This window comes from Anarhichas minor, unplaced genomic scaffold, assembly GCF_050575085.1.
Source record: "Anarhichas minor isolate MPS153535 unplaced genomic scaffold, ASM5057508v1 ptg000027l, whole genome shotgun sequence".
Taxonomy (NCBI): Eukaryota; Metazoa; Chordata; class Actinopteri; order Perciformes; family Anarhichadidae; genus Anarhichas; species Anarhichas minor.
The window spans coordinates 2,430,762-2,456,841 of NW_027466473.1; the positions used below are offsets into that span (position 1 = coordinate 2,430,762).

General features: G+C 40.7%; 1 protein-coding gene across 1 annotated transcript in view; it reads left to right on the forward strand.

Moving 5' to 3' along the window:
- Positions 1 to 1,749: 1,749 nt before the first annotated feature.
- The window catches only part of ntm (neurotrimin), a 465,347-nt gene continuing 441,016 nt past the window's right edge, over positions 1,750 to 26,080 (forward strand). The window contains exon 1 of the mRNA XM_076102227.1: positions 1,750 to 1,963. Within this exon, the coding sequence (XP_075958342.1) occupies positions 1,903 to 1,963 (61 nt within the window). The 5' untranslated portion in view covers positions 1,750 to 1,902. The remainder of the gene's footprint in view (positions 1,964 to 26,080) is intronic.

The following is a 26,080-nucleotide window of genomic DNA, read 5'->3' on the forward strand; positions in this document are numbered from 1 at the left end:
CTAGATTTCTGGTAGTGTTAAGTTCTTATAAGTGCTCTGAATAATTCATTTCAATTTATTTTTGTATAGCCCAAAATCACAAATCACAAATTTGCCTCAGAGGGCTTTACAATTTGTACACATACACATTCTGTCCCGGGACCCTCACATCAGAACAGGAAAAACTCCCCAAAAAACCCTTTAATGGGGAGAGAAGAGGAATAAACCTTAGGGAGAGCAACAGAGGAGGGATCCTCTATCAGGATGGACAGAAGTGCAATAGACGTCATGTGTACAGAATGAACAACACAGAGTTACAACACATTCAACGTAGTAATAAATCTATTCTTTGATTCTGAAACAGCGGCTTTATGTTGTTGTTATTGATGAATGATGCTCTGTTTCATAACCACATTTTCCCATTACTGCGAGATTTTAAGATTGTCAGTCGAATCAGGCTCCTTAGATCGAATCGATTAATCGGGATCACCCCTACTGAATAACAAGTATTTTATCTGTCATGTTTTTATTATGCCTCCGTGCTGGTGACAGTGGTGGCCAGAGGCAATATGTTTTCGGGTTGTCCATGAGATAAATTCGGCACAAACGTCCACTTGCACTCAAGCTCAAGGAATTTGGTGGTCAAAGGTCGCTGTTTTAGGCCATAACTCAAGAATTCATATGCTAATTATTACAATTTCACACAGGTGTCTAATAGGATAAACTGATAAAGGGATAATATTTTGAACAGACATGGATGTAAACTGCAACATGACTGATTGGTGGAGGCATACAACCGAGAGGCGGTAATTCCAGTTTCCTCCTATTAGCTTAATTTTCTCATGTTAACAAAAGACATGGTTAAAAAGTAATGCCGCCGTCTTCTTGATTGAAGCATCCCCCACTCACTACTCCAATTTATCTGAACCCAGGGCCCTGGGCCAAGGAGGAGGTCTAGATGTAACACACAGCAGTGATTTCAATGCTTTTCTATCTCCTTTCGCAAATGTGTTTTAAGTAGTGCTCTTCTGGTATTGGTAATAACTTTTGATTGCTGATTTTGAATATCTATCAGAGAAGGTGAGGTGGGTCCAGTATTTGAGTCACTGACCACCACAAACACCTGCAGCTGAACACAGTAACCAAACGTTTTGGCTTGTTACCCTTTAAGAAGGAAGGTCAAGTTCAACCATCAAAATTGATTTGCCCCTTACAGTTTTTTTTAAAGAAGTTTGACGATGTAAAACTATCCAGTATTTCACACATCAAAAATTAAAGAAATGTCAAAATATATACCCATCCTGTGTCCCCTCAATTTTGAGATACTTAGCAATATTTTTAAGATAGTTTCTCAATATCTTTAGACACTAAGATATTATTTTAAAATACTAAGTCATTATTTTGAGATTTTTTGTTATGACTCAGTCTCCATTATTTTTTTTTCATATCAGTAGCGGAAATAGTCGTTCCTTGGGCTAACTGCTTTGCTCTATCTTTAATAACGATAAATACCAGCCGATAACAAGTAAACACGCTGGTTTTCGGACTGCGGACGCTAATGGCCACTTTAAGCTGGCTGCATACAGCCGGGTAACGACAGGAAGTACATGTGTTTCTTCTTCAAATTAAAAGTGCCACCGCTACTCGCGCACTACAGGAGCATATGAACACCGGCAAGTGTCTGAAGTTGAAAAACAATAAACCGGACGCGGTGGTTTGGTTTCCGCCAGCTTCCCTCCAGCACCGCTGCCAATAACCTCTCAGCTGAAGGAGGGACTTTGTGAGCGCTGCGTTGGTGGATGCTTTACAGTCACACAGGAGCACCCGGGACTTGAAGAAAAGCACTTTTCGGGATTTTCACAGACTCGCAGGCTATATCTCCCAGACGACTGCACGCTTCAGACAGACAGCAGATCGATAACCATGAAGAACCCTCTGTACTGGGCCATGCTGGTCGGGATGACCGTCCTGCTGATGGAGCAAGGTAAGCCATGGATTCTGTCCTCCTTCGCACTTGTTCCTCGCTGTGTCCGACTCTGTTTCAATGGGACCGTTTGTCAATTGAGCCTATGATTAAGTCCGTCATGCGGGTCGCGGTCAGTCCGCGTGCCTACATTTGACACCGAGATGCTTGTCGTGTAAGCTGCAGCTTAAATAATACGATTAGTGAAGTAGCGGTTCATCTGTCTTGGAGTGGCTTGACTCTCTAAGTATCCAAGTTGTTCTCAGTGTATTTATACACCACTCAGAATACTCCGGATGCAGCCTTTTCTCTGGAAATTTTATCCTGACATACTCCTTCTCAGCACTATCACTTTTGCTTTGGGTTGTGTGTTTTTGCAAATAAAAACAACAACTAATAAGCTGTTAATATTGCTTGCTGTATAGCATGCAGCCGCACGGCTCTTTATTTGAAAGAACTTGCAATTCAAATGGAGCATATTGTCATTTCTGCGCTCGTGGCTCCTGCTGGCCGCGGATCATCTTGACGCGTGGTAAATCTCACGGATGGGAGGTCTTTGCTGCAAAGTTGATTAAGTATTAGTTCTTAATCCACATTGACTGCGCGGTCAGGTCATCTAAATTAAGCCATGTATTCTCCGGGCAGGCAAGAGGGCTTTGCTGCTGGATCGGAGAGCAGCGAAGCAGTTCTGTCTCTCTGACCTTGTTTACGCCTGACAGGAAAATGCAATCGAATAAGTAGATTGTGGCTGGATAGAGGTGCGCTTACAAACCTTTTATACTCACCATAGTGTGTATCCTACTTACCTGTAGCATATTCTCCATGCAGACTCCATCACCAGCCAGCACTCAAGGAAAGATGAACACTGTTGATCCTCCTTGTCCTCCGATAATGACCCTTGAAGTAAATAAATAAAGGGGTGAATAGTCGAATGACTGAAGTGGATGAATGGCTGAATGTAGGAAGGAAGCCGGGGCGTTTTTCTTCATCAGCTCTCCAAACCTCACTGTTTTATTTGGCCAGCAGCCCCTTTTGCTCTTAGAGGTGTCTTCGGTTGGACAAAAGACTGCACTCCACAACCGGAGTCCTTGCCAGTGTGCGACAAGTCAAACTCTGTACAGAAAAATCAAGCAGCTAAGATGTTTTCTTGCATAAAGGGCTGAAATTTTGTTTTAAAAATATTCATTTATAAAGTAGAGATAAGGTCATAGCTTTAAATGTTTGCTGATTTCAAAATCCTGCATATTTTCAACCAAATGATGTATTTTAGATGTGTCAGTGGTCAGAAAGAGATGGAATTAATCAGGTGGCTCACCGTGTGTGGTTTAGTGGACCAGAGAGAACCAATGAGCACACACTGTCTCTGTTATATCATAATGTACCATATATCATTACATGTAAAGTATATACGGTCATTATTTTGCAGGCAAGAAACAGTGTCAAGTGAAAGAGAACCTCTGCAGACAACCTTTTGAAAAATACACACATTCCCGCCGAAACAGGCAGCCCGGGGATGGCGTTTTGTTTTGGGTCACATTGCCGCACCTGGGAAAAAAATTGCATTTCAAGTCCCATACATTCTCCAGACGGCACCACAATTGTGGTTAAGTCATTTGCATATAATCAGATCTCCTGCAGAATCAGAGATGTGTTAGATTAGATGAAAGTTAAATTGTTCCCATGGAGAAATTGGGTCATTGCAGCAAAAGACGGGGCACAGATGAGGACCAGGCAAATATCCAGCATTTCTGATAAGATAACAAATAAACAGAGCAAAAGAAAATATGGAGGATAATGAATGAATGAAGACAGGCAGATTTACAGGTGAGCAGGGTTTATATAGCCACAATAAAAGGCAATAATTCATGATTGAGGTTGTATCTGGATAGCATTTTATCTGAGTCCATCATTGGATCTGCTCATCAACTCAATGCTTTTAAATCCCTTACTAAAACCAGGTTTAGTTTTTAAGGTTTGCAATTACTGACAACTTAATGTGGCAGTAGACACGTTTTAACTTTAACTTATCATGAAGTAAGTGTTGATTTCACAATGTCATGGGTGTAGAATAATGATACCATCAGCTTTTAGATTGGTTCCCTATAAGCTTCACTTTCTCTATGATATTCTGTCCTTCACCGGGTACGGTTTACCGGGAAAACGAAGGCTCCTTTTTACGGCACAATGGATGACGATAGCGCTGGAGTTGCATCTATACTTATGAAGGTAATAACATAACAACATGGTTGAGTAGTCTGAACCAAACCAGCAAACTCCTGCCTTGCCTCTTACCTCCCACATTGTCAATGAGAGCACATTACAGCTACACTCCTTTCATTCTATACCTTTCACAATAATAGCTCAGTGGAACAACTGGAGATCTAGCGCTGTGTTTTGGTAAGCACCTCACAATACGATGCGTATCACGATAAACGTGTCACAATACGATATATTGCAATACAATATATCGCAATACACTATTTTTTTTATGAAAATGTATAAATAGAGCTGAAAATACAACTCGTTGTGTACCACCTGGATAGTCTTATACGTACGTACATCACAAATTGCATTCAAACTACTTCAAAGGGTATTTGCATTGCACATGCATGTACCCAGCAGAGAACACACTGAACTGAAATGCACTTGCCATAAAAAATATATGAAAATAAAGTTCATATTGTATTCTCATTGGTTCTCTGAACACTCTTTTACGAAAATGCACTTGCCATAACTTCATTTGAAAATAAAATACATACTGTATTATTTTCTTATTATGTCACTGACCACTCTTTGCTCACATGTAGATGCAATAAAGATGATATGAAATAAGGTGCATTAAGTAAAGTTGTCTGTCACTATGGCTTGGTCCTTCCCATTTATGTCCCATTCCTCCAGGTTCAGTTTTCAGTACCTCCACAATGTTACTGCCTGTTACTGTGGTGTGATGTAATTCTAACATTCGGGGTGACTGTGGCTCAGTGGTAGAGCAGGGTCGTCCTTCAATCAGAGGATCGGTGGTTCGATCTCTGGCTCCGCTAGTCCATGTCGATATGTCGAGACACTTAACCCCAAATTGCTCTCGTAGCTGTTGCTGCAGTGTATGAATGGATATGAATGTTAGTCAGCATGCTGATGGGCAGGTGGCACCTTGCATGGTAGCCCCTGCCATCAGGGTGTGAATGGGTGAATGATGACATGTAGTGTGAAAGAGCTTTGAGTGGTCAGAAGACTAGAAAAGCCTTATACAAGTACAGTCCATTTTCGACTCGGTGGTCTAGCCATCTAACATCGCCCGTCAGCGCTATTCTCTCTGCAGGGGGAGCGATGTTTTGACACGTTTCTTCACCTTTTAGTAAATCCTGGGCACTACACTGCTACATCAATCATGTGTCGGCAGGAATGAGTCGGGATCACATAGCGCCGCTTTACAGTATACGGCCACTTGCTCGTGAGACGCCATGTTGGGATTTTGGCGGGGAGGTCACTGGCCTTAGCTACGACATCTAGCGTTACAGGAGCGGAGGAGGAGGTTGTTTGACACACAGAGGGGCTCGAGGCAGTTTAAAGGACATTTTAAATCCGTTTAAAACAGGATTTTCTTTTACGTATCGATAGTAGTTGCTGACATATCTATACACTATCGTTTAAAGAATTATGATGATAGTAAGCTATATCAATATTTTTCCACAGCCCTACTAAGATCAGGGTTTCTAGTTGAAATTGGGATTTTTAGTTGTTCTTGCTTTGCTTTAATAGCCGCGCTGCTAGCAGTAGCCGTGTCGCTAACTGTGTTGCTGGTAGTTTCAAGGCTCTGCAGAAAACAAAAGCGATCTGGGTGTCGACAATAACACTTGAAACAGCTTACACATATTCAAAGATTCAATTCAGACCTTTAATCACCTTTTGTTGGCTGTGAAGGCAGAAACATTTGGGTCTTTAGTGGTGGCTTAGTTCAATGGAGACGATTCATCCAGACTGAGGATTCTTTTGCAAACAAATATTATCTGGCCATGTACAGACACCAGCTTGCAGAGAGTTCATTAACCAAATGTGTTGTTTTGGCCTTATAAGCACATTTATTGATGTTGTAAAAAATAATTGTGCCGAAAGCAACGTTCAGCAGTGGGAAAGAAAGAAATGCTTGCTAAAATTATAATATAAATTATTATTAATGCTCTTTGCTAATAAAAATGTCAGGAGAGACAAAAGGTTTGTTGATAGATTATCTAGCATTCGAACTCTGGTTCCAGGTCATTTTCCAAACAGGTATCTTTCCAGAATGGAACCATCAGAACCAGCAGAACCCTTTTTATCAATATGGGTTTAGCTGCCAAGTATGCTGTCTTCATTGTTTTAAGATGCAGGACTCAGGGTCTATTTTTGAAATAGATAGTAGCTCCTCTCATGGTCTGATCGAATCATTTCACATGTGCACTTCTTCACAGTCAGGAGAGAAGTATTGATATCTTGGCTCGTATACAGATATGCAGAGGAGCCTGCAGGTCAGAAGTAGGCAGGCGGGGTGGATGGAGAGAGCAGGAGATCACAGGAGCAGAGAAAAACAATCCGGAGCGATAGATGGAGACAGTGAGAGGCGCTCTACTAGTTGGCTGGCTGAGGCCGGAGCCACTGTGGCAGGAAGCGGCGTGCATCTGGATGGTAGTCGACACGAATAAGTGCTTGAAGCACTTCTCGGTGCACCTCGAGGGGATGAGCCGCAGGCTAAAATTGCTGTGGGGCTGTGTCAGCTCACTGGAGGGTGGGCGGCTTTGTCCAAAGTGAAGATCTGTTCAGTTTCCTGTTGATGTATTTTGCAGCTTTTAAAAAGACAGCAATAATTTCAGTGTCACGCTGTCCTTTGGCTTCCTCATGTGTAATGAAAAACTAGGTGAGAATCTGTCAAGGTCTCTTACTGAATGCAGTCTTGCATAATTTTCTATCATATAATATGTTTGGCACAGGCAATTGTATGCACAACCATGGCAGAATTGACACACTTAAACAAGCAAAAAAATCAGCGGTACAAATAACGTGTGTTAGGAATGAGCTGTGCAGTTTCTTTTCATGTTTTCTGCAAAGTGAGGCAGTCGAGTTCATGCAGCTCAAACAGAGAGCACCTCCTGCTCTGCTGCAGCTGCTCCTCCTGTTTCTTTCTGCCAGTGGATTGAATATGCAAGTAGCTTTCAGAAGGTTTCCTGAAACCAGGAAGGGATCTGAACTCCAACAGTTGATCATCTTCCACACGCACTGAAGGAACAGACTCCGACATGTGGGATGGGAATCTATCAAAATACTGACATCAGTGGGCGTAATGTTTTTTTTTTCTCAAGAAAGAAAAGAAGTTGCAAGAAGAAAAGAAAAGGCAAACCTCACAAACACAGCAAAACATTCCGATATCAAACTGCCCCAAACGAAGCTGCTCATGTTCTTTTCCTAACAAAGAAAAAAAGAGTGTTTCTTTCTGGAGTATTAATCCGGTTTAAGATAAACACTGGTAATGAGGCAGCCTCATTGTCTAAGCGGGCTTCCTCCCTCCCTCTGTCTCTGTATGTGGCTGGGAGAAGACAGTGCTGGCTGTGTTGCCAGGATGCAGCACAAACTCTTGTGGGTTTTCTCTTTTGGCCGAGACCCTGGAAGGCCTGTGTATTGTGCCGTCGTCCCTCCTCCATCAGCCCGTGTCAGCCAAAGACGAGAATTATAGCCGGTTACATCGAAATTTGGAGCAACAGCTGTTATTGGATGACCAGCTGAGAGAGCAGAGATGGATAGGGGTGGTGGTACGGAGTCGTGGTGTGCTCGTTGTATGCAGCCTTTTGTTAAAAACATTGAGATCATTGTTGATGGCTTGAGTGTGTTCTCCTCTTATCGCAGGGCTACAGCTACTCAGTAGGGATCTCAAGGCGAAAAAGAGGCAGAGCTGTTGCTCTAAAAAATATCTTTGTCCGTCTCCGCATACACAGTCCTCACAAAGGCTTGGAGCAGAATGAACAGGCAGAGCAGGCAGATGGCCCACAATGGCAGGTAGACATCGCCACCTGTGTACAGTGGCGTGATATCAAACCAGATAAATGGACGTCATGTAAATTGTCCAAAAAAAGCCAGCTTCACAGTTGGAAAGCAGGAGTTCACGTTCAGACACTCCCACGCTAAGATGTATTGATGTTTGAACATGAAGCAGTGGAATGTATCTTTTCACTGCACTTTCCCTGAACCTGCCTCATTGACCTTTACTTCAGATAGTGATTGACTTCACTTCCCAGAATGCCCCCCACAGACTGACATGAATCTGTTCCATTCAGCTACGAGCTGCAGGATGAATATCATGGGTTTGTCACTTTCAATACATTCGTATGTATGAATAACAACAAACGCTTAATCCCTTCACATTAATTAATTAAATAAACATTTTGTTAATTCACAGGTGACCCCTCAGATTTGTTGTCGTCAGAGTGTTTGTCTGCCTCACAGATGTGCGACGTGTACAAATCTGAAAGTGATTGCAGTTTTGTCGCTCCTATTTGTGTCTATTTTAGGTGAGATGTAGCTTATTAAATCACACAAATATCCTGTCAATATTTTTTAAACTTATTATAGGAATTGTTTGTATCTATAATGATCTATAAGGGACTCCACTTTCACTTTCTGGTTTTACTCTGGCCAAACTAAAGCTTTGATGGGTGGAATGATTAATAAAACCAGCCATTTTCTTCCCGTGTACCTGTCATGTTGTCTATTTGCAAACTATGTTTCTGTTCACTGAAAAAAAAGCCCCCCACTATATGGGTTTTATTTCTATTAAAAAAACAACGTTAGGGACGGAGGGCAATGTAATCAAACACCGTGGGACACCAACTACCTAATGAACACACTATAAAGTAAAAATAATTAAGGTCTTTAAACAAACAAACATAACATAGATGTTTGACACAGGGCCCCTACAAGACCAGGGCCACATGGTTAGAAGATTAGTGTTGCAAATTCTTAAACAAATCTGCAATAAATCAACCAATTAATGTGATGGAGTGAGGCTTTCGGGGCCGCTGGGGGTCTTGGGTAGGGAGAACATATCTTCTAACCCCAAAAATCTGACCCTTAAGTGTACCACAAGTTCATGCACATCCACATGCACACGCTTATGCACACACCACCATAGGCATTTTCACCAGGAATGGGGGAAATTATGTAAGCGTTAAGCACTCCTAACTCACCTGTTAGTGCTCACCTTTCAACACCATGGACAGCGCCTCAGCAGCCGATAATGATGTTTTATCTCCCAGAGTCCACCACAACAGATATTATTTGACAACTGTATGATACAATATTAAACACAAAACACAAGGATTGCATTGATGTTATATAGATTGTTACCTTTTAAAACTAAACACAAGGCAGCGTCCAAAAGAGCAGGCCGGCTAAATGGCCGACTGTGACACATTCTCTGCCAACTATTTTCCTTAAAACAAAGCCGTGCAAATCTCTTTGTGATCTATAAATAACTTTATAGGCTATAGCATCAGCTGAGCGGCCCAGTTCAGATGGCTGTCACTGGCGTTTGCGCAGCTGAAGAAGGTTGCAACAGTGACGACACACCAATCAGTGTTGAATTGTTTTTTATTAGGTAAAAAGGAGTGGGACAGATCATGATTCATTTCTATGTAAACACTGAGAACAAGTATTTTTATTATTATTATAAATAACCTTATTATTATTAGTACTGTGGTGAAAACAGGGACAATTTGGTAGTGAATGTTGAAAACCGGGAAGCTTAAAGGGATAGTTTGTGTATGTTGAAATGGGCTTGTATGAGCTGAGGTGAGGGGACCCTGACACAGGGTCTGAAATAGGTTTTCCTGCTGCCCTCGTCCACAGCAGTACATTGCTTTGCTCCCGTGCCGGTATTCTATCTGTTTTTCCAAACTCCTTTTAATACACTGACTATGAAGAAGTACCACTTCAAAATACCTTAACTATCTCTTTAAGTGTTTAACCGAGATGTCTGGTCATCGTAGTCTTGGGCCCAGGGGCAGTTGCCCGCTTTGCCCAGTTGATGTTCCAGCATTGACCCCAGTTGGAGTGTTCTGAGGACAGTGACAGCTGGATTCAGGACCCAGCCTGTGTGAGTGAACTGATGGATGTCTCAATACTGCTGATGGTGGTCTCTGGTGGGAATTTGGAACACGGCAGCATTTTACTAAATCGGTGTTTAAGGGCAAGTAGAAGGTCCCGCCTATTGCTCTCATACTGTGTGAATTTTGAATTCAGATAGATAACTACAACTCACATATTTGATGCTTTCTGACCAACAAATGGTTAAGAATAAAGAGTGAGAGCCCTGGTGGACAGGTAGACTTGCAATATAAATAGTAATGAAAAAAAATAAGATTTAAGATTTACAGTTTTTATGAAGTTCCCTATACCCGAAATACAATGTCATGGCCACATTGCATTCTGGTTGATTGAGTCTGCTGCTGTGTTGAAAATATGTGGATGTGACATCCATGAAATGAGAAAAATACAGGACCAAGCAACAAACTGGACCCAGAAATAACAGATTGATCATCAAGAGCTATTTTTAGATTGTTCAAGTGTTCTCTTCCTGTTGTTGTTCCACTGTTGGAGTCCAGAGGTTGCTTTGGATGTGAAACTTTTTTTCACACTAAACTACTTATAATATTAAAGAAATTAGACACATTATGAGGTGATGAGTGTCTGTAACTGAAAATTGTTGCTCCGCAGATGTGAAATTGCCACTTTGTCTGTTCCAGACACAACCAGACTGCCTGTTTGTTTTCTGAAAAGGCAGGTTGCAAATTAAAGCTAATAATTATCCAGTTGTATATTTCGTTCCTGGGGTGGGACGCAATCTCCATGTTCCATTATATTTCTGTAATCAGTATCTTTTTTTCACTTTTGTGCTTGTGCGTTTGGTACTTTCACAGGTTCATATCACAAATGAATCATTTGTGGGTCGTAGAAAGTTTGATGTAGAGTTTAATGGAAGCCTGATTGATTTACTCACACTCGGTAGGGGTCAACAATCAATTTGCAGCACTGGAATTTCAGTGAAGGCTTTCAATACTGAGGCATTGACAAGGAAAACAACACATCTCAATTGGTGCTAAGATAATTAAATACAATTCGATTAGGCTATTACTGTATACTCTTATAAGTGTATTACACATGACAGGAAGCCCACGGGTAGAAAGAAACAGACACACTGACTTTCTCCGAGAGGAAGGATATTTGAAATGCAGATAAACATTGCTGGGTAAATCCGTTATGGGCACAATATGATTTTGTTTATTTATCTTTCATACTGTATGGAAATGTGCTGGATGAAGGCCTTTAGTTTGCACATGCCTCACTCTCACTTCCTGGCTATCAGATAATGCACCGTCATCACACATTAGCAATACTTGAAGTTGCACACACAAAGGCAAATTTTATTGGGAAGCTTTTCCTCTTTGCCACGTCCTAGTGAAGTGGTCATGTGACCTGGTGGCCACCAGGGACCTTGCCAGGGAGGGCTGATTAATAAGCAACAGGGACAGTGACTTCAGACTGTGTCCATTCACCAGGTTGTCGCATCTGAGGAATGCTGCCTGCTTGAGAAAGTCACAGCTCGCACTCTGCACTGTTTGATTCTAGCAGCTTTAGAGAAGTGCTGCTGGATGTATATATTCATATTAGGGCCGTCCCGAATACCAAGTTGTGGATTTCGGTAGCAATCAGTGGTAAATATAAGCTTTACCAGACATAGACTTTACTTATATATTTAGAATAAGTGTGTTCTTTGGGGTGAGGGAATGCCAAAGGCTGTTTAGCAGAGTTCCATGAAGCACTCAGTTTCAAAATCTTCCGATGTTTTTTTACTTTTGACACAAAGGAACACCATTTCTGAAGAGTTTACAGGAGCAAAAGTAACGAGGAAAACTGTGCAGCGCACCGTTCAGCCGTTACAACGAGCCGTCACTTGTTCTTATAATCCATCCAGGGGCTTGTTAATCCATCAAGAAAATATAATAAAAGCAATAATTCAACGTTTAATGTACGATTAAACGATTAATGCAAACTATACAAACGACTCTTAAACCTTACTGCTTGGTGAATGCTGACTGACATGTTGACTCTCTCCTCTCCAATCACATGCTGTGTTATCAGAAGCACTGCACCAATGATGGTGTCAAAATGGCGCATGGCTGATTTACAAACGTGGTAGGAGAGATCTGTGCTGTGTCCTGAGCATTTAGACATACTGCAACACAGAATCGACCTTCACAGAATAGATGTCAAGATAGTCATCTGAAGTGATTGAGCTATGAAGAGACATTGTCAGAAGTGAGTGCAGCATACATATTCAAACAGTCTATGTTGTGCTGAAAAAATAAAAATATATATTATAATCCTGCTTGTACACGTTTAGAGAGTCGAGGCCCTGGTAAAAGAAGAAAAAAATGGGCTCATTTACCGCATGACCTGTAGTGAAAAGATATAAAGACACATGCAAGGCCGAGAACAGAAGGCAGTGAAGAGAAATGACACATGAGGTAAGACAAGGAGTCTCAGTGGAATCACAGTGAAAGACAATTTGTATTTTGTCAGGAAAGCTGAGCACTGAGTGTTGTTTCAGCACAGCATCACGTCACTCAGCAGAGAACACACGCGTTGGAGCAGTTGGGAGAAGCTCAGAAGATCAAGCCGCAGTGTGCATGTGGAGTGTTGGCCACTGGACACTGGAACCACTGCAGTCGTGTCTTTGATTGAGGCCATAGCTGATGTGTGCTCTTTGGGAGTTTTGGAGTGTTTTGTATCTGTAAAATCAAGAGCCAGCCGGACTGACTGACCAGGGGATAATGACATTAGTTGAAACTAGTTTATTTAGCAGGAAACACAATACAGTTTTTTTTTAATATATATATATATATATATATATAAAAATATAAAAACAGTGTGGGCGATATCCCCCAACATGAGCCCTGTGATGGAACAGAAGCAGCTTTCTGTCTCGCTATCTGACTCTAATTAGTCTTCTGTTTCCTCTTCGTATTTTCCTGCTTAGTGACATGATGTGGGAATCCCATTATTTGTATTATACTCAGCTTACCTGTAGTCGTTGTGTCTAATGGGAAATGATTGTGCAACAACTATTCTTCTCATGATACAATCGGCCTAAGATACTTCCTATGGTGAGCAGCTTCAATCATATACCATCACCTGACATGGATGCTGTAATAAGGAGGCCACTTGAGACTCGGTCCTGCACTCATGCATTAATAGCAGGGGGGCGTCTCACACTTGGGGAGTTGCTGTGCACTAGGGCTGCTTAACTATGCAGCGGTACGGTTGTAATTCTGGAGCAGATGGCAGAGTTAGTGGTTAGCGAGCACGTGGTCGGTGGAATAATCTGTGTGCAATTATTGGGGGCTTGCCTGGGCATTTGCGTGAAGCACAAGAGATAATATTTCAATTAGTGCTATCATTGATTGTGCTGGAAGCCCCTTGGCAAAAGCCTTTGTGGTGGAATCTGAGAGTATGTTAATAGGAAACAGTTGAGCCTCCTGAGAGCAGGAATCGTCATTGGAAATATAGCTGTCATTTTTTTTTTCTCCTCATGGTTGAGCTGCAACTCCTCATCATTCCGTTATCTTGCTCTTGTTTCTGCCTGTCCGCTGAGAAGATATGTAACTACTTGCAAACAAAGGTGACTCGGTCCTTCCAACAGAGGCAGGATGCTTCAGGACATTGAGGTATTAATTCCAAATTTCTCACTGGGGGAGGCCAGAGCGTGGTGATGTTATCTGAATCATTCCCCTGACCTTGTGATTGATGAATGCAAAGTTAACAGATCGATACAGCTGATATAACTTAAAGGACCTACAGGCTCTCACAGAGAGCTGAAGAAAGACAGAATCCTGGGGAAGCTTTGTATTTCTGTTCGCTGTTTACGAGTGCATGAATGCTCATGATATGTAAACTCATGAATATTTAACCATGATTTTGAATTAGGAGTTTCCACAGTATCGATGTTATGACAGTCATGTTTTAGTCTTAAGTGATTCAGCTGCAGTTACAAAGCACGTGGCATCCACAGACTCTCCCTGTGTTCGTGAATATTTATGAAATATCGGTTGGCCGAGGAGACCCTCTGTATTATAGTGTAGAGCATCCCCAGCTCGTGTCTAGGAAGTCTTCCTTCTTGACATCTGGGCGGGTGTGTTGTGGTTGCAAGTCTGCTCTAAAGTAGTTTTTTAATTGCAATCCCATCAGCAGCAGCTGTCTAAGATGAATCCTGATGCCACAGAGCTCTGTGAATCATCATGATGACCAACAGCAGCTACAATGTGCTGCTACTGCTTTCATCCAATAGTCTCAATCACTCTGACGTGATTTTACAAATGTTTCCATCAGTCTTTTTTTAAACTACTCTCCACAAACTTGTTTTGAAGATGAGAGGTGTGATTGTTAAATATATATGTTTTATTTGTTTTGACTATATTGGTTATGTGCAACGACAATTATTACTTGTCATTTAAATATCCTCCACCCTCCAGTGCAAAATCTTAATTTGGTCAGATTTTCTTTTCCAGTATTTCCTTAATATTTTTTAATACACTGGGAGCATTGAGTCTAAATAACAAATAACAACATTTTGTCAGAACAAGTAGAAGAATATTAGATGATAGAATATCATTAGTGTGTGCATGACTGTTGTTTCAGGACTTAATTTACAACCTGATTCTCTACAAAGCTCCTTGCATTGCTTCAGACTTTACAATGCTCATTAAATTTCATGGAAGCTTATGTAGGCCTGCATTATAATTAATGCTCAACGCTTGAGTGGCAATCTTAATAGTCTTTTAAATGGTCAATACAAAAATGAATGTTTCTCATTAATCAAAATCCCATTGCTGTTATTCCTGCTAAGCCGTTTTCTTAGCCTTGTTATTACTAAATACTCATTTCGGCCAAAAGGCCTTTGGCTTAAATTGAAAAATCTCTTTGTTTTCCCTTCTCATAATGTGGAAATCTTTTGGGTGCTAGAAAGTAGAGTACATCGCTTTCCTGAAAATAAGCTTAAATGATCAATCCCTGCTTCAAAAAAAGCATCTTGGCCACATTCCAAATCTGCAGGAATCCTACAATTCCAAATGGGGGTGCAATAAAAATAGTCATAAAATCAGTGACTACTTTGTGATTCTGCCCTGAACCAAGGCCAAAACACTCACCACATTGTTTAGTGGTACTGTTTGCTACCTCCTCATTATTCCACTGGGTAGGAGAAAACAAAAAAGAACATGTAAAAAAGAACAGAATGTTTTTTTATGCCGACAGCCGTGGCTGGAGTCATTATGTTTTTGGGTTGTCAGTCCATTCTCGTGAACGAAATATGGACAAAAAAAAGGAACACTTAAAATTCCACGTCTACGGTCAAGGTTAAACTGATTAGATTTTGGTGGTCAAAGGTCGCTGTGACCTCATGGCCGTAACTCAAGAATTCATATGCTCTTAATGACAATTTCACATAAATGTCTGATAGGATAAAATGATATAGCGATGACATTTTGGACAGACATGGATGTAAACTGCAAAATGGCTGGTTGGCGGAGGCATACGACTGTGAGATGGTTTCCCCATTCTACTGCTCTCACTAACTGGGAAAGATATAACCAGCTGCATCAGTGGTTTTGAACTGAGGCAACTCACAGAAAGTGTTCCTATTTTGTTGGCAAAAACCAAAGCCTCCTGCACCGCATTGGCTATCTCTACGATAGCCAATGCGGTGCCGTTGCCAACTGCAGACATGCCACTCTCCCTCCGCATACAGTACAGTGCATTAGCAGCTGGCCTGAAATATGACCAAGTCATCCTTAGTGTGACACAAATAGTCTTCTATCTTTTGTAAGTTTCTTAACTTGTAGCAGCTGCCATTGGAACAAACTCACCACAGGTCGCATAGTACATAGAGCAACAAAGCCACAAAGTATTGTTTTCAAATGAGCCTTATTTCAAAGTAAAGCATGTGGTATGAAGGGGCAAGGGATCTTTAGGGGACAATAGCGGGTCAAAAGTATGCCCCTTAGGTATACATCATCTGATAGCTGGATATCTGCATCATTCAAATGTTGAAAGTTAAGAGTGTATAAGGGTATAACATTATGATGGAATATATATGATATTCATTCCCATGCTCAAATATGTCTCACTAGTTGTTCCAGCAATTTTTGAGTTGATATTCTTTGTTTCACAGATTTGGTGCAATATGCAATATGTAACAATTTGTTACCACGTGAAAGTAGATACAAATGATCAAAAATCCCTCCAAAACACCACATTAAGACGCCAGTATATTGAACTACACCATAGAAAAACCCAAGCTGTGATTTGGTATCAAAAACTATTTGACATTTCTGAAGGAATTGAATTTTTCGGCGATTGATTGGCAAGTGCATATGTTCTGGAAACTGCTCAGAAACCCACTTATTTTCAATATAGATACGCCATACATCATCTGAATGCTCTGAAGGTCTTTAGTTTGTGGTTTTAAAGTTTCATGAGGCTGTGATTATTCTAGAGGTCACAACAGGTCATTTTATATGGTGACGTCAAGTAAAAAAAAAAGGTCTATATAATGAAATGAATTTAATGAAAAATGTGTTCATCTGTGCTTGGTGAGCGCTAATTTTTGGTGAGCATACATATGGAGAACTGAGATGCTAGTGTCAGATCCATGGAAAAGAGTCGGCAAACTGGTTTGTTTGAATTTAAAATGAATCTCGTGCTGATTAATTGGGCTTAGCGGGTGATGCATTCTGATCCATAACAAATATCTCTAAATGCACAGTGGGGCTCAGATTCTAGAGATTATTTTTACATCTTAGTTCTGATATTAAGTAAAATTACTTTTTAAAATTGCCTAATTATTTGACTAGGAAAAAACAATCGCCAATCATCCTAATTGTTGTCGATATCCAATTGTTAGATTGCCAATCATCACAAGCCTAATGCCTTCTCGCTCATTGATAAATCCAGAAATAAGAATATGCAAATATTTGAAGTTGTCTCCTACTCTAGTCCACTCTTGAAGTCCTGCTCGTACATGCAAATGTTAAACTCAGATTTAAGGTGAGAGACAATTCTCTCAGAATTTCATTTTGAGACATGAATAAAGCATGGTGTACTGGAGAGATGTGCAACATGTTTTAATGCAAATGGGCAGACATTCAAACCATCACACTGTTGTAGCTAAGTGTTCCTCAGCGGTGAAAAGCAGAAATTTTATCACATTGGCTTCCTGAGAAAAGCTGACATACTGCATTCAACACTATATATGCTATGGTTGGGCCACATTGATACAACAATGTGGTGACGCATAGAGAAAGCAAGAGAAAAAGACAGGGAATGAATATAGCGCAAAATTCATAATAGGTGTTGCATAATTGGCCCTTGGCTAAGCCCCATCCCCCGCTGCTACTACATCAAGCTGTCAGAGCTACTAAGGAGTCCACACTGTCACTACCTGCACTCCATGCAATAATATTGCAAATTTTTTGGGAAAAACTAAAAGCGATTTCAGACAGAAGCAGACATAGGTGTTTACAATATGTGTTCGAAGGATGTATCCAGGATGTCAAACTGAGTCAGCAGTGACAACAGGTTAAAGAGATAAAGATAGAAGCTAAAGCTACAGATCACAGTTTTAAAGAGAACAACCACATCACCTGGAGATCCAGTCAGAAGACAATAACAAGTAACATGAAGTAACAACAGTGTTCCTGTAAAGCCGGGTAGGTCTCTATTCACTGTTACAATCATAAAAAAAGAAAAAGCAGCCTGTGTTTACCCCCATTCAGTTGACCTTTAGTAGATAGCCTAGCATAGATATGGGGCGGCCGTGGCTCACTGGGTAGAGAGGGTCGTCCGGCAGGATCCTTGGCTGCTACGTGTCCTATGCCGAAGTGTCCCTGAGCAAGACACTGCTCCCCGGGTGCTTCTCAGCAGCCTACTGCTCCCAATAAGCTAGGGATGGGTTAAATGCAGAGGACAAATTTCGTATATGTGTAAATGTATATGACAGTAAACTTAAAACTTAACTTATATGCTAACACTAGTTAAAATATGCTAACATAGTCTGCTAATGTTAGCTCCGCAGGTTTTCAGGTAGAAAAGTGATTTAGAAAGCTGAGAGTTGTCAGTTCAGAGCTGGCTTTACTATGCTATGATTGGCCAGTCTGCGTTTGAGGGGCGGGATTTAATGACTCAGTGTGTCTCAGTTTCAGAAGAAAAAGACCTTTAGTATAGTTGTGGACACAATGCATTAGCTGTTTTTGTCAGCCACGGATTGTGCTGTGTGCGTTCAACTGTATCAGCCAGGTTTCAAGTGTGTTGTTCAAAAAACACACGCATACAATTTTTGGAAATAAGACAGTATTGCAGTGAAGAATGTACAGAGCAAAGGCAGATTTACATCCGTCTGGTTTTACTGACCCATTTCTCCCATTTGTTTTCTTCAGTGTTTTTGTTTCACAGTAAGATGTAACATGTTTTTGATATTTCATACCTGTTTCCTGTGATTGACAGGTGATCTAAAAGATCTGGGATTTTCCCCTCACATAAAGATATTGAACAGACATATTCTGAACCAAGCACATCATCACTTACTCTTCCTCTCAAATACACAGGAAGGGCATACTTCCTCAAGACACACACTTCTCCGTCTCCTCTAAATGGGTGACTTAGCTTATTTGGCCACTTAGCAGATGCAATCTAAAATCCAGCCTCAAATATTGGCCTCCAACTGCTCGATCTTCTCCTCTGGCTCACCTGAAGCCATCTGTCAAGAGGCTGCAGAAGACAAATATGAGACTCTTGCTTGCAGCGTGCCATCTCTTTCATCTCTTTGTTTTGCAGTATATTAATTGCACACCGTACGCTCACATACCCTCTGTGATCTAGATTCTCTCTTTTCCCAAATCTCAAATCTCTTCCCCATTTCTTAACAATTTAATTAAGTTTTAACAGCTCCCAATGAGAGCAGGAGAGTTTTGCAACAGTATGAATGCTGAGACTTGAGTATGTATCCTGCTAATGGCGTCACGTTTGATGTGGTTATGTCTGTAGGTGAAATACTGCCATCGGCGATCACATGAGAAACAGAATCTTCATTTCTGACCTTGAGAGATTTTCTTTCTACGTCTTGTTAGGACATTAGCATTAGCATTGACATAAAGGTTCTCCTTTAGTTTGAAGAGCTTGGTTGTCTTGGTTGTCTTTTTTGAAAAAGTTACTCATTTTAATTGTCAATTAATCTGTTGATTATTTTTGTGATTTAATGTTCAGTCAATGAAATATAAGGAAGCTAAATGTACCAGAATCCATCCTGATTTATACAACTGGCCAGAACAAAAAAAGCGAAACATTACACATTTAAAGCTGGAACCAGCAAATGTTCAGCATTTACGCTAAATAAATGCCTATAAAGGAATATATTAACATATTGGCAAATACACTACTTTGCTTCTTCACCGAGAGTTGGATGACAAGATTGATACTAAATATGAATCTAAAGCCAGCAGGCTATTAGCTTAGCTTAGCATAAAGAATGTAAGCGCTGGCCTGGCTCTGTCCAAAGTGACATGCAGCTCTCTGGTCATATTTGCTCCTCTCATACAGGTTTATGTAATTGGCCCAATACTCCCCAAGCTGCCACACTTAGCCTGACTAAATGAACATCATGCTGTATTGAAGAAGACTTGAAACTAGAGATTGAGACCATAAACTCATGTTTACAATGTTTATTGAGGTAATAAATCAAGAGAGAAGTAGAGTCATTTTCTCATAGACTTCTATACAACCAGAGGAGTCGCCCCCTGGTGCCCGTTAGAGGATGCAGGTTTAAGTCACTTCATCATTAGCCTCACTTTTCAGAACAGGAGGTTGACTCCTGGTTTGGACACACAAAACAACTCTGATCAAATAACAGTGTGGACAGTTAGTCTGAACAATCTGAACATAGCCTATTACACTCACAATATTTTACTCATTATTTGGGTTGCTGCCCAAACAGCACAGCTCTACCAGTACTAGGAGGACGTGAATGTCATATTATTCCTTTTTGCGTGGTCTCTGAGATCAGCACTGTTCTCCAGCCAATGCATCATGGAATACATGGGATCTTGCCATTCATAGGCTTCAGCTAACAGCAACAACTACCCCTCTCAACATGGATGAATACATAACTAACCACAGAAGACATGATTGTTTTATTTAGTTTTACAAAGTCTCTAAAAATACACTGTTGTTGTAGGTGGGGCTGAGGTAATTTAAAGTGAGTTTCTAGGCCGCAGTGTTCCAGAGATATTCTCATTAAAGTCAATAGAGTACTTTGATATTGACATAATGTGATTACGACATCGCTGACCTTTTTAAAGTGAATTCATTCAAATTATTGAAGTGTTTTTCTATATTGAAATTAGTAATATTTTTGTTGTCGCTGCTGCTGCTTTTCTTACAATTATGATTATATCAACGTCTATCAAGCTCCTGTTTATCCAGTGGTGATGTATTCAGTGTCTGCATTCATTTCTTTCAGTGGCTGTGTTAAGGTGGAACTCCTTTCTGTCTCTCTTTCTTTGTTGTTTCAATCTGTTAATCAGCGGTGGTCACACCGCCTAAAGGGCCCTATTTGTGTTTGACTATGTGGTCAGTGTGTTGTAACCCTCGGGATGTTTGTTAACATTTTGGGCAACTTTCTACGCTTCTGTAATTTCTTTAGAAGCATTCATGGCCACACCATTGAAACAATCTGCATAATTGATACAACGCTCATAGTTGGTTTACGATATAATAGGCTAATTGTCCATTGTGGTTCGCGAAAGCTAATGTAGCTTCACAGATGAAGCTTCATATTGAGGGCTGCACATTGTTTACAGTGCCAGCTGTCCCTAAAGAGAGAATGTCTCTCAAATATGCAACAGCTGACTAATATCTAGCAGCTTTCTTTGTATCTTACTAAAGTTGTAAGTAATATGTTTTAATGGACAGTAAAATAATAATGAGGTTAACTATTACTGTTACATTTAGCTTATTTTGTAAATGAGATACAGTTTCATGATAATGTTTTCAAACTATTTTTTTCATGTGCCGATGAATTCAATATTCTAATGTTATTTGCACCACAGTGTACTTTTTTGGATTAGATTTTCATCTTAGTTCATATATTAAAGCATACAAGTAAGACTAAACACCAGCACAACAGTGGAAGAGGAGGCTCCTTTTGAATTGAGCCTCTGCCCCACAGAACACAATGTTCATGGATGTGTTTGTTCATCTTTTTCCAATAAGTCTGAAGATGGGTGCTGATGAGAAGTTTATTGTTCTTATTTTACTGTAGTACAGCTTGTGCGGTGGCAGGAGCCAAAGTCACCCAGTGGGGTGCTACCCCAGATTATTATTTGTTTTAATGGTGCACTCTGGCTGTGATTTTTATCCCTGACATCAATTTAGAAAAGTTTTCACAAAAGCACGCACATCTCGACAATAATTAGATTCCACTCACTAAATAATGCTCCCAAAGGCACCAATATATCCATGAAAAGCCTTCAAAAAATGTTCTCTCCTTGCTGAACAAAAAAACATACTTATACTATCAAACTCACAAATATCTGTACTATGTATAATCTTTATCAAAGGCCATTTTATTATTTAAAGGCCACAAGAACCTACATCACTATTGGTAAAATAATTGTCACTTTCCTATTACAATGTGACTGAACCTTGTCTGTTATTTGCGACCACACACTGTTATTCTTTACTCATAGAAGTGTCAAAGACAGACAGTCCTCCTGGACAGACAGACAGTCCATCTGCTTTTGCCTCTAAAGCGCGGGACACACTGTGTGTGTGTGTGTGAGCAGCACGTGTGTGTTGCAGAGCGCCTTGCTCTTTATTTTGGCGCTCATGTTAACAGTTTAGAGCTGCGTGTCTACGAGAGATTCAAGGTCTCATACCAGCGGTTCATCATACCAGCAACATAACTACAGTTTCACTGTCTGTATGTTGAACATATCAGACATGAATCAAGTTAATGTTTATTTTTAACTAAACAGTAGTACATTATACCAGTTTCCTGTTTCTGTTTCAAAATAGAAGCCCCTTTAGTGTCTTACTCTGAACAGAATCCCCTCATTTGTTAACTAAAGGCTTTCACTCTGAATTTGCAGGATGTGATTGTGGAAAATGCAGTAACTTGCACGGCTCCATAAGTTAATGGAGTACCAGCTTTTAATTGTGGTTTGTAATTGTTATTTACAAGTGAGCACACACTTCTTAACATTTTTCTGTCTAAAATAGTTATAAATGAGATTTATGATGAAATGAAACATTCTGGCCATTATAAAAGGCAAAAGTATATCTAGAAAGGAGGACTGTCAGCAGCAAGCACACTCTCGGTGTGGACACCACATGCGTGAGGGACGCAGCAGGGCAGCCGTCACATGCTGCTCATGCAGGCAGTGTGGCCTGGGCTTAAATGTTAGCATGGTGGATGCATTTCCATTCACATCCCCTACAACGGTGGATCAACACCGAGACACCGGCTCTCTCTCTCTCTGTTGTGGTAGCTGACCAGGAACCTGCAGGCCGCTCTTCCAGCTCCACCGTTTCATTTGCACTCTTCATAGTGTGACGGACTTGCAGGTCAATCAGCTTGTTGTGCTAACCTCAGCTATTTGAAGTTTAAAGTTACTTTTAAACTTTCAAACAAGTTATACTAGAGACATAAAGAGGACTTTGAGACCATTTCTTCCTTTCCTTCTTCAACCAGATTAAGGTGAGTTTATTTGAAACTCCCAATAGGGTCTTTAATTAGCATGCAAATTCAGGGTCGATTTGCATTCCATCAAGAGCCCAGGTTTCGTTTAAACATTGGTTGGAACAAGTATGAAGTGGGGGGTTTGGGGGTCTTTCCTTAGAAATTATGAGCATCAAACATTTAATTTCCTGCATTTTGGAGACTTTTGCCTCATCAATTTACGGTGGAAATATTTTCATTCATGTAAAAGAAAACACAAAATACAGGCGGCAGGTGACAAAAGTCATAATATTTAAAGTAAAAAATCCACATGCCGTATAGTTTACTGTTCATTGCATTATTGCTCTGCTGTTATGGTAGTAACAGTAGTATGATATTAAAACGCTATCTGGACACTCACCATTATATGGCTATTTATATCGAAATGGGCTTCAGAATTCACATGAATACAAACACATAGTGAGCATACAATCAAAGCATCAGTTCATAGAGCAGTTAGTTCTGACTCTCACCGCAGCAATTACAACACCTCATCGAGGAGAGACAAACATCTTTCACCACTTTCCCTCGGATGCAGTGACACAAAATGGATGCTTCTTTAAAAATGTATGTCAAGTGGGAGAGAAGCACCACTAAAAGCTCCAAAGTGTGTTGAGGATATATGACCTTGAATATATCATTTTGGATCCCCTAAGTTTCAAGGTCACCCAATCGCACTGTGTTGTTCTAATTCCTGCTCAGCAGTGTGGGTCTGCATAGACACGGCAGCTTTATTATCCCCATTATCCACAGCAGGATAACATACTGTAGCATGTGGAAGTTATTTCTATTTCATAGATTGTATAACCATAAACAGTATCAGATCTACTTGTACAATGAATTGATCAAGTCTGATTGTAAATTCAGCTATTCGAGGGGTTAATCATGGAAACCATACATGTCTTTGCTGCTGCTCACTGAATGTGATGTATTTGTAGAAGACTTGAAATAGCTCGGGGGCATGTTACTTGTCTTTTTTCTTTTCCAACAATTTTGTCATTAACCCCAGTCCAAGAGCTGGTTGACTGTGGTGGAGTCAGGCCTCTACACCCCCCGTCTGCTCCCTGACCGGCTGCTTTCAGAAGAGACACGGCTCAACAGACATGTGGTGAAACAGCACAGTGTAATTGTCCACTTCTACTGTGAATGACAAACACTGACAAGTACAAGACCCGTGAAAAATACTAGGTTATCAATTTTCAGACCCTATAATAAAGTTGAATAGAATCATTGTGGTCGCACATGTATGACTGCTCAAACTCCTTGTGACTTTTACTGACCGTGTCGTAGAACATTCTGGGATTATTTCAGAGTATGTATAATAAAGGCTTTACGGACTAGTGTGACGGGTACGAAGGACTCGGCGCATACAAAGCGAAAGCTCTCGTCTGTCTCCTCGTCACTCTCTTGAGGAATCCCTGGATTTCTTTCTGAAAGAGGAACATTTTTTTTATTTACAAGGATATTGAAAGTAATTTACAGAAATACATACAATTTGAACTGTCTCAGATTGAGACAGTCTTTTCCTTTAGGCTAGCCCACGGCTGTTTGGCAGGCCATGCATCGGTAATGCCCTCTGGGACAGTGGACACCAGCCGGTGTCATCCATAATGTTTTTCTGCTTGAGTGTCCCAGACAGCACAGGGAGAAAAATGGCTAAGGCACTTGCTTTTAGTGTGTTCATCTAGCGCAATATTGGAGATTGACAAACTATTTGCTCTTATGGTAATAGCTGCGGTGCTTGTTGCTGTATTACGTCTGATTGGCTAAAGGTTTCAGCGTGTCTGATTTCCTCCCACAGTATGCTTGCACTCTTATTGCCTATCAGCAACTGTCAGCTGAAACCCATTCAGAGAGGCACATAGTCCTATCATAAACGGTGTAATGCATCCTCATGGGGAATGCTTTTTGTGCAGCTTTTCCCCCACTCGGTCTACGCACTCCTACGCAAAGCAGATACGATGGATAAGTTCACTGGTGTGTACACAGGTTTCTAAAATAAGGCAAGCCCACACCGGGATCATCAATAGGCTGACACACTGTTGTGCAACCCAGAGGTTAAAATAATATCTAAATCAGGGGAATTCTGGAAAGTGTGAGACGGAAATGAATCACTCCTGTCTCACTGCAAAATCTTTGCAGCACCTCTTTGAAAATCCTGACACGATAACTCTCCCGCCAGATGGTGGGTCTCTTGGAAGTTGTTTTCACAGGGGTTCTTTTTGCTCTACAACTAGGTACCACAAGCGCAGGGAAATAATATTTCCATTAGCGTTTGCTTCTGCCGGACCGAAGTGGGTAATTCAAATGAAGCCCTCTTATGGTGCAAAGAATTGCAACATTAAAATCAATACTCTATAATATCTGCAGTTGTTGTGATCCTGGAGTTTGTGTTGTGTCTAGCATCCCATGAGACATATACACTCACTGTGAAATATGCAATATATGACAGTGTGATCTATACAAAATTACTGGAATTAGAGGGCAAGCAGCAGTGTTCAACAGCAATTTTCAACACATTGAATATGGTAATTTATTTATTGTAAACAGTCCAGAGATATACCTGTTTTCTGAAGTAGAAATTGAGAAAGAAAATCTTAGGACCTAATCTCAACACTGTTACCTTATTTTTCTATTAACATGCCTCACTTTCAAAAACTGCAGTAACAAGGTTACACAAAAAGAGAGGAGGCCTGAACAAAAGCAAACGCAAAGAAGGGTATTACACCAAGAAAACCAATATCATGGTCAACACGCGTTAAACCATTATGTGGAGCTCTGTGGTATATTGTCACGGTTTGGATCATCTCCACCCTTCTGAGGGCAGGTAAACACAACAATAAATACTATGCCTTTATCTTATGGTGAGGAATGTCTATCCACACAATGAGCTGGTCTCTGCACAGGGAAAGAGTTTCAGATATTTTAATGAACATTAAAATAAACAACGCGCCTCTCTGCAAGATCACAACAGTACATCTACTCTACCTGAGGCTACAAGTTTCTGGAAGTTGAACCGGTTTTTTCGCAGCACAACCTGCCTAGAAACTGTGCAAAGCAATTTCAGCAATCATTTTGATGGAACCTCTATTTTACTGCATAAAAAAATGCTGCATGCTTCATGCTCTGAGAGAGGATCATCAAAGGCATCGTCTGCCAGAGTATTTCCACATGATATGATCCGTGGTTCCATCATTCCACTTTAATTACAAATTGTTGGGACATCTAGGTGGACCAGTGGTCTCAGAAGCACAATGTGTAACCACAATTTCCTCCTTCCTCCGATC